General features: G+C 43.5%; 1 protein-coding gene across 4 annotated transcripts in view; it reads right to left on the bottom strand.

Moving 5' to 3' along the window:
- Positions 1-3,333: 3,333 nt before the first annotated feature.
- The window catches only part of Kat6a (K(lysine) acetyltransferase 6A), an 83,818-nt gene continuing 76,908 nt past the window's right edge, over positions 3,334-10,243 (bottom strand). For all 4 annotated transcript variants that reach the window (XM_006509113.2, NM_001081149.2, NM_001364449.1 and 1 more), the window contains one exon: positions 3,334-8,604. In XM_006509113.2, the coding sequence (XP_006509176.1) occupies positions 5,951-8,604 (2,654 nt within the window). In that variant the 3' untranslated portion in view covers positions 3,334-5,950. The remainder of the gene's footprint in view (positions 8,605-10,243) is intronic.

Below are 10,243 nucleotides of genomic sequence, written 5' to 3'. Positions count from 1 at the left end.
GGTCTCGGGTAGTCCTGTCTGTGAGTTCTAGGCCAACCTGGTATATACATAGTGATTTCCAGGACAGCCAGAGCTACATAGGGAGACCCTGTCTTAATCAAAACAAAACAAATTTTGGGCTGGAGAGATGGCTCAGCGGTTAAGAGCACTGACTGTTCTTCTGAAGGTCCTAAGTTTAAATCCCAGAAACCACATGGTGACTCAAAACCATCCGTAATGAGATCTGATGTCCTCTTCTGGTGCCTCTGAAGACAGCTACAGTGTACTTACATATAATAGATAAATAAATCTTTATAAAAAAACAAAACAAAATTTAAAAACATATAGGAACAAAATCCCTCTTAATAATACTATTTAAAATGCATGTCTTTCCAGTGAAAAGTCACTCCACACACTTAAGAGGTTGCCAAGGAAAAGCTCTTTAACTTAGTGCCTTTCTGGCTCTGACTGATGCTTGAAGAGGAGCTGGCCTCAAAGAGATTTACTAACTTACACACATTGCACACATGCTGACATCTTTAAATCTCTTGCCAGTCCTTGGTCCAGTTTATACTTTAAACTTTAAAAGAGACTGCAAGTCTTGGTCCCTTTAGACAGATAGGAGATCGAGACAGCAAAGACATTGCCAGGTTTCTTACTTACATATATCAGTGCTGGTTTTGAGAGCTTGTTACTTGAGGTCAGAATCCTGTCTCTTCCTCCCCAGCACTGGGCTACTACCAAGGTGCATGGGGCACAATGCATGGCCTTTACCTCAGTAACTGATCACTTGAATAATCAGGGCTTGTTTATGCACTGGGCAATGCCTTCATCTTTTTTTAAAAAGCTCTTTAGGGCCAAACTAAACGTGCGAGATGGTGAGCGGATGGCTTGTCTCCCAACATTAAGCAGCTGTCAATCATTCAGTGTGTATTAATAGAAATCCCAGATCAGTACGTTAAGCACTGAGGCTGTTTGCTGTGTACATTCTAAAGAGCAGGCAGATATATACATAAAACTAAAGATGGTTGGCCGCAATTAACGTCATTCCAGAGAACAGGGTAGAAATGTAGCATCGGGAATGTCTATGTGGCATAGTCAAGTGTTAGTGTTTCTCACTGAAATACCAAGAACGTAACTCACTCAGCATGTGATCACACTGGCCACAGGGAAACAAGCCACTAAGACTACTCCTGTTTTGTATTTTTAAAATATTTCAATGAGAGCCTAGTCCACCTCTGGGCTTTTCCTATTTCAGGTACAAAATCAAGCCAACACCTTTCTGAAGCTTTATGTAACATGTACACCACTATTTAGACTCCTTATTAAGAGCGAGGAATTTCTATTAAGCCCCAATTTGTACCTCTGGAAAAAGAAACTACGAACCACCATCCATTCCTCTGTGCCACGTTATGTAACAATACCATCTTACGTAAGCCTGACCCTTAAAAGGAAGGCATTCACAAATGGGGTGGGTTTTCCTCGGGGCGGGGGGGGGGGTGTCTGCTTCTAATTGGATGAGAGTACTTATACAGTCTACTCATCTGCCAACATAAGAATGTTTAAGGACCTGTTTCAGGATGCCCTGAAGCCCACTGCTTTCCCAATTCAAGTCCTACATGTTTGGTTCTGCTGAGGGCGGTCGTTTTTTTGTAGTTTCTACTTCCCTTTCCTTCAAATAGTCATCAGCAATGGCCCACAACTTGAATATTATTAAAAGATTAGAATATGAAAAGTAACTGACTTGATCAAATTCTACTTAGGGGATACCTAAATTAACTTTCACTTAATGGGCTAAACTGTCAGCCTCACAAAACTTTGGGTCTCAGAGAAAACACAATTGTCACCATGCTACAAAGGAAGTGGGAACCCACTGGGATACCCTAGTTTAAAGGGACAGGATTCCTGGCACTTTTGTGATTGGGCTTGTGACAGTCAGTTCTACAGTTGGCAAGCAAGACCCTCAGCAGTACTAACCCAGTGTCTTAGCACTTTCTTCTACATCTGCTATCCGGAGCATCTCTCTACACAGACTGCTCATAACTTGGCTATAAACAGACCTATTTTTAAATATATTGAAATGTAAGACAGTGAGGCATCAAGAATGTATACCTTCTGGTTTTATCATCTCCTTTGCAGGAAAATCAGAATTACTTTATGTTGAATTAACTGAAAGCCAGTACTCTGCAGTAGCAAAGGCAAGCAACATGTTTTAACACCCACAAAAAAAAAAAAAAAAAAAAAAAAAGATGCAGTGTAGTGACAGACTGCAAATTAGTGAAGGCAAGGAGGAAGGGAGATGCCAGAGACACCCTATGTAATTTCCATAGCATGGGACTCAGGCCAAGTGTCTATGATCCACATACACTTCCTTAATTGCTCATTTGATGTGCCAGGCCATGTAAATCATGAGGGCCACTTAAACCCATCCCTACCTCATCCCTCTACCACGGGAAAGGACCAATTTCCCATAGTTAGGTCTCATATTCTGGACATTTATATCCAAAATCCTAAGTGATGAAAGTAAGTGCAGTAACACACACACACACACACACACACACACAGGAACAGAAGAGGAGATAATGCTTTAAGTCCTGAGTGTATTTTTGTGATTCCACAGATCCTATACACACAAAATTGTGCATGCATTAAGTACACAAAAGTAGATACTGTTTATGGCAACAAGGAGGAGTGACAAGATGGGAGGGGCGAGGAATGGGAGGTGAGGAAGAGGCAGGGGACTACCCTTAATGTACAATATATACTTGTACGAAAATTTACAAAGAATGCTAAAGTAGCAGAAATGTACTGGGATGGAGTGGATCTGGTCCTTGAGATAAACTCGCTATTAACTTAGAAAGTGGCTGAATTAGACATTTGGCTGCTGCTGAGATGAATCTTTTAAGATAAACAACAACTCATAAGTAGAAAGTATTATGCAATTATAAAAGTTCTAATAATTTATATAAAAAAAACCTACATAGTTGTTATTACAACTGTGTCTCCCTTTTTGTGTTAAGTACATCACAACCCCTTTAGGTTTTCAAATAGATTTCTCTAGAAAATTCAAGTTACTATATTTTCTTTAGAAAAGGGGGAAATGAAAAATCCAACACCTGGAACTCTCAAGGCAGGAGGATCTGTTCTAGGCCACCCCGGTCTGTAGCAAGTTCTAGGCCAGCTAGGCCTACACAGTGAGACGACCACCACCCCAGTATGTGTTGGTATTTAATCACTGGCATAAATGGACACTATGGTGAGTATGAAAAGGGTGAATCTGCAGTCTCCGCGTGGATCAAGAATCCTGGAAAGTCTGAAACATTTGGGAGAAAAATTCCACAGGCAAGACAGACATCCAAAATGGCTCAACATAATTTATTTTTTTTATGTTAAAATGTACAGAGTTCTTTTGAAAGTACTTGCTAGAAAGGGGGAAAAGATATTACATACAAGGAGAGGGAGGGGGGCTGCCTGGCCAGGAGCGTATGACATGGAGAAACACCAAGGCGTCTAGGTGCCCCTCCCCTCGGCTTACAAGTCACCAGGAACAGAGTACAAAGAGGTTACAAAACAGGAAAGCAAATATAAACAGACGGGAGTAGACTCGGTTTGTACATGCGGCTTTTAGAGGCATCTGGGGCTCTATTCACACACTCTAGACATCTCTTTAAAGAGAATTTTTATCTTTCTTAAAATAGTTTTTAATATTCTACAACAAAGATAAAAAATTTTAAAGATGGAATGAAATGAAAAAGCTCTCATTTTAAAAGGCATCAAAGTCACTAACAAGTGAGTTTTTAAATTTCTTTTTTAGAAGATTACCCAAGTTATCTTGCTAAAAATACATTTTTTTAAAACAGAAGTGAAAAAATGACAGGTACCAATATTACCGTGTTGGATAATTTTCTTTTATAATATAGAAAAGAACATATTTTTTTTTCTACAATAGTTCTACAGTCACAAAGAGGCTTGCAGAAAAGGGAGCTGCCTGATTGAATTTAAAAACAAAACAAAACAAAGAAACCCAAACACAACTGCAAACCAACAGAAAGTGAATTCACGGCCCTCATTTCAACAGCGTCTCCTTCTGCCTTGACCCACCCTCCTCCCAAATAGACCTCCCTTCCCTCCCTCCCATCCCTGCCCCATCCCATCCAGGAAGCAATGACATAGCTGAAGATGTGGGAGAGGGCAGCACGGTGCACATTCTACAGAGATGACTGGGAACCGGAACAGTATATACAGAGAAACTGGGTCCTACGCAGCCTTGCGCATGCTCAGAGTTGATAGCGGGACAGTGTGGAATTCTGCTTTTCTAGCTAACACACTTAATTGAGAAAGCCAATTAAGGTCTATAAAAAAGCCCAACAAACCTGTGCATTTGAAAAAAATGTAATGCCTAATTAGTACTTTAAAAATTTATCTATATAAAATGTACAAATAAAGGAGAGAATTTATGCTTACAGGTAATTTTTTAAGCATTATGTCCTCCTTTTGGATATTTGACTGCACATACCAACTGGTATAATAGTTTCCATCTTCTAATGATGGAATATATAATATATATATATAATTATAATTATATATATAGTTTTTTACCTATCCCTGGAGCGAGTAGGAAGAGAACGGGCAAACTAGTGAGACAACATGTGAGCCTCCTGAAGCCCTACTGCCAGCTGTGCCCTACTATGCTGGTGGTGGGTCTCTCCTTGCTCATCCTCACAGGAGAGGGGCTAGTGCACACTGGTTCTTGGGGGTGAATTCAGGATCTCAAGACAAAATGAAAACGAGAGGTATGCATCACTTCTGCAGCTACAAGAGTCACACCATCATCTCCCTTGGGACTCCGTCTGCACCAGGGGTTTTCTAAGTCACTGACACTACAGTCGTTCGTGGAGACTGGATAAGATATGACAGGCAAATCACAGGGGCTTGCTCTGAGGGTTACCAGAGTCAAAGGTGCAAGCACAAGACCCTTAGTCCACATTTCCAAGTACATACTACAGAGGCGAGTGGAGTGTGCATGTTATGGCTGGTCCACCAGGTGGTACAGACCAAGAGGTACACCTCCCCTTTCTGATTGTTAGCTGACCCTCTGAGTCCTCCAAAGGCTGGAGTAGGATTGCAAACAGCTTTCCTCTGAGATTCTGCTGTTAAGTGAGACTTACAGTATTTTTGTGTCTCTGAGTGCTGAGTGGGAATATTTTAAAAAAAAAAGAATTATATTATACTTGATTAAGGAAAAACAATTTCAATGAAGTCTACCTAGAAACACTCTTGGGGAAAAGTTTCCAGAGGGGGTGTGTGTGTGTGTGTGTGTGTGTGTGCGCGCACACACAGGGAGGAGGGGAGGGAATTTTACAAGGAGAAACATTACCTGCTTCACTTTATGAATAATAACAACAACAACATTAAGTTTAAGGAGCTTGGGTTGTTCTCCACGTCCCCATCCCAGTTCCCCTAAGTGCCTCCTGTTGGAATGAAGTGGGAAATGAAGGTTGGGTCTGGAGGACAGGGCCTGGGTGACCCTTGAGATGTATATATAACATTTAAAATGACAACAGCGGGAGCTGCAGACAGTGAGGGGAAACATACATTGTAAAATAAAAATAAATTCACGTTGACATAACTTCTGTCCATGTGGTATATAAAGAAAGTAAGGCTCCTTTTAATTATGAAAAGATTCTGTGCATGTTTCCCTACCCAAATCCATCTTTAGATGAGTTCTACTGTAAAATGTTCAAGACTGTGAAGAAAACAAAAACCCAAAACAAAGTTGAACCCCCAAAAAGAGATCAGGTTTTCTAAAAACAAAACAAAAACAGTAATAATAATAAACCAAAGAAAAACTCCTCTAACTCTACAGTAATATTTTAATTGGAAAAAAGGTCCATTTTTTTCTCTGGTTTGTCAGTATAAAAAGTTCCTTTATTTATATATATTTAAGCTTCTGACTGCCGGTCCACCTCGCTCATCTCCTCATGTAAGGTCCGTTAAGTGACTGCTTGGGCACGCCAGCAGCATTCATGTAGCTGTGATGGGAGGGGCCAGTGTACATCATGTTCCCGTGAGGGTTTGGCTGCATAGGCTGCTGGGTATAGGCCTGGCTTCCCATCATCCCCATCTGCATCTGCATAGGATACTGTGCTGTCTGGTTCATGTAGGCAGGGTTACTATGGTAACTGCTGTTCATCATGGGCTGTGTCATTCGATAACTGTTCATGGCATTCAAGGTGTTCATATTCATGGAATTGACATTATAGGCTGGAGTGGGCATTAAATTAACCCCCATGTTCATGCCACGCTGAACAGCCAATGCACGAGGGCCAGCCTGCATGGCAACTGCTGGTGGGCTGCGGCCATATAGCTGCTGTTGGTGTGCAGTTGCAGAGGGTAAAGGTGCAGACTTGGAACGGATAGAAATGTGCCCCTTGACTGGCATCTGCCCTTGCAACCTCTGAGTGTGAGGAATTCCGATGTTGGTGGCAGACATGTTGCACTGTAGCAGAGGTGACGTGAGGTTCATAGTAGTAGACGCCAGATTTGGGGGTGGAGTCATGGTGGCTTGTGCTTGAGGGGTCCCGGCTAAGGGATGAGATGGAGCTAGCTGAGCCAGTCCCGTGTTGGACAGAGAAACACTGGTTGCATAGGAAGTCACAGCCGGAGAATGACTGTAAGGCATGGCATGAGGGTCCATGATGGTGTTGGTCAGCTGCTGCAGCTTGGCTAGACTGAAGGTGGCTGATGGTTGGGAGTAGCTGCCTGCACCAAAATCCCCTGGAATCCTCTCGTAGATACTGATATTCCCAGTGCTTCCAGACTCGGGTATCTCCATTATCATGGGGGCTGCAGTGAAGCTGTTGTTCATACTGCACTGAGACAGAGGGGGCTGCTGCTGTGGTGGAGGGGGCTGGGGCTGCTGCTGTGGTGGAGGGGGCTGCTGCTGTTGCTGCTGCTGCTGCTGCGGCTGTGGTGGGGGAGGCTGTGGGGCCGCCTGTTGCTGTGGCGGCGGCTGCGGCTGCTGTGGTGGTGGCGGCGGGGGTGGTGGCGGGGGTGGCTGCTGGTTACTGGGAGGCCTTTCCACCACACAAGTCTGCGGTGACTTGATATTGCAGTTGGCGGCTGGTTGGACAGTGTTCTGTTGCAGCATGCTGCAGCTGTTGCCCATGTTGGCCATTTGCTGAGTAACAACACAACTGTTCTGGGTGAGGCTGCTTGAAGACGACAGGCCGCCATACGAGCAGCTGCTCTGAGAGGAATTATTCCCACAAATGCTGCTGCCCATGGTGGAATCATAGCTGCTTGGGTTCTCATAGTTCTCTGTGGTACTCTCGATGCTGCCCAGATCACTGAAGCCGCTGTCTACCACCTGCTGAGAGTGGTCTGATACGGAAGGCACATCCATCATGGGGCTGGTCTCCATGTTCTGCATAGAGGGTGCGGACAGGGATCCTTGCTCTGGGCTGATCTGTGTGTAGCCACTCTCCAGGGCAGGCATGCTGGGGCTGTTGACAGAGCGGACTGACTGGCTAGGATGAGACGGAATGGAGGATATCGGGCTATTATGCTCTGAAGCATGACAGTCTTCAACCATTGACATCTGGGGGTCCTCATCAGTGTGGGTGTAACTCTGCAGTGTCTGGCAGGCTGCAAGAGTTTCTTCACAGTCCTGGTAGGCTCCTTCATGCTCACTGCTTTCTTCTTGAGTCAAAGATTGCACTGCCTGTACAGTCTCCAGGTCCAGTTCGCTGTGTGGGATCTCTTCCTCCTCCTTTAGCTCAATTAACTCTTCCTTAGTGTTGGAGTCTTCCTCATGGTCCTCCTCTGAGCCTGGCATGGTTTCTGATACCACAGAAGCCTCATGGGAAGGCTGGTCTTCCTCAGAATCCGGTTCAGCCTCATCTTTATCCTTTGTATTCTCCCTACTGTCCTGCATGTTTGCAGCTAAAAAAGATCCCTGGATGCCAGGCTCCTCCTTGTCGTCTTCTCTAGCTGGCTGCTCCTCTGGCTCTTTTGTCTTTAGCGAATCCAGGTGGCCTTCGTCCTCATCGTCAGCGTCATGGTCTTCGTTCTGGTTGGCCTCTGTGGTCACTTCATCTTCTTCCTCCTGCTCCTGCTCCTCCAGCTCTTGGGGCTCTTCCTCTGACTGCCTCTGATCGTCCGAAGGCTTCTCGTCTTCCTCCTCTGGCTCGGGTTCTTTTGGTTCTGCCTCAGGGCTGTTGCTGCTGTCCAATGGGGACATGGCTCTAATGTCACTGCTGGTTGTATCCTCTTCCTCTTCGGCCTCCTCATCTGGTTCTGTGTGCATCTCTTCTTTCCTTTCTTCCAGCAAGTCCTCCTTTACCTCAACAATTTCTTCATTCTCTTGAGTTCTGGGTTTACGGCCTGGTTTAATGGGGACTACGGGCTCAACTATGCATTCCTGTGCAGAAGCAGCTATGATTTCCTGATTCAATTTAAATCCTGGTTTCCGTCCAGGCCTTTTCTTCCAGTGGATAGGTTTTCGGCTCTTGCCTTTGGGCCATCCCTTTTTCTTTTTCATAGGTGTAGAGGTATCTGGCTCAAGTGAAGCACTGTTCACATCACATTTTCGCAAGAGAGATACTGGCTTTAGGACAGGAGTGTCTGTACAGAAAAGAGATAGTGAGAGAGGTTACAAGACCTAGCATTTCTTTGAGACCAGCATGTACAGCAGAAGAATCTAAGGAAAAACACTAACTGATTGCACATCAAGTAACACAGTGACCTGGCAGAGAAGTGAGCTAATCCTGGGCAACTTGATTCTACCACCTATGAAGACGCAGTAAAGAGGAGCAGGAGTGTCCGCTTAAGTTACACCTCAGCTGCTTCTGTTTGCTTTCTGTTACCTCTTTGGTTTGCTTTCGTTTCCACAAAATCATTACTTGAAGTAGGATCATAAGGCAATTCTGTAGACCACAATTAAGCCTCCCCTGTGAATAGCTGTTAGTCACTGTGCTAAATGGGACCAACTGCATAGTATGTAGTCTTAACCACGCACTGATCTGTAGTCCCGAACAAGTAAGAAATGGTCAATGTGACAAGTTATATTTAGAGGAAATAAATTCAACAGTAGCATTACTTTTCCTAATTGTGGCAAGACACAGAAGATAAACTTTAAATCATTTTAAAGTAGAATTCAATGCATTAAATACATTCTCAGTTATTAATAAGTTTAGAAGGGTATGAATGTAGAGGAAGAGAGAATTAAAGGTTTGTTTGTGGTACATCTGGGAAGTCAGCAAAGGCAACAGCAGTCTGAGTAAGAACTGTCAAGGTCATAGGAGCTCACAGGAGAGAGACCATTGTGACAAAGTGAATCAAGACAGAGCACAGCACCAAGTGCCAATCACACCAAAACAGTCTCAGGTCCCTAGACACACAGCAATATCTAACAAGAGGAAAACTGGGTCATCACCTATTATAATAAATAAAGCAAGAACCTTAATGATCATCACTACATTAAAAACATGCATCATTGAGTAAGCCTTACAATAAGAAAACTGTGTGAGGTATGCTGTGATTTCCAACACCTAAGAGGCTACAGCAAGTGGGTCAGCCAGACTGTGTCACACACTTATAATTCTTCTGTCTTCTCCTGCCATGTATACTCATACTCATGCACAAACACATATATGCTCTCTCACATACAAATATACACACACATGCACACAAATTCACACACATACACATGAACATACATATACACACATGTATATACACACATAGACACATGCGCGCACACACACATACCACAAAGGTTTTGGTTTTGATTCTAGGTCTGAGCTCAGGGCTCATCACTATCAAGCTACACATTCTGTCAGAAAAATACAGGTCCTATGTACTAGGTCTGAAGCCAAGATTTTAAGAGAATAAAATAAAACGCTCTTCCAAAAAAGGCAAAAGATAAAATAAGATAAAATAAAATAAAGTAGTACAAAGCAATACCAGGCAACACAATTTCTTCTAAGTTGCCTGTGAAAATGCAAAGGCTGACAGAGGCATCAGAACAAACATGATGGAGGTGTAGGTGACACAGCACCCAACAAGCCTGCCTTCTTCCTCGCTCATCTCAAATGAGCCTGCTTCTGTACATGGGAATATGTCTATTTTAATAGTAATTGACGGAATGTTAGCTACACCATACAACGTAGCTTATTTTGTTATCATTGTCACTTATTAGAAATGTACGACTGGTTACTGGGTTGTACACACCTATAATCCCAGAACCAAATAGGCTGAGGCA

This window comes from Mus musculus, chromosome 8 (genome assembly GCF_000001635.26).
Source record: "Mus musculus strain C57BL/6J chromosome 8, GRCm38.p6 C57BL/6J".
Taxonomy (NCBI): Eukaryota; Metazoa; Chordata; class Mammalia; order Rodentia; family Muridae; genus Mus; species Mus musculus.
This window is presented reverse-complemented; position numbering and strand designations above follow the sequence as displayed.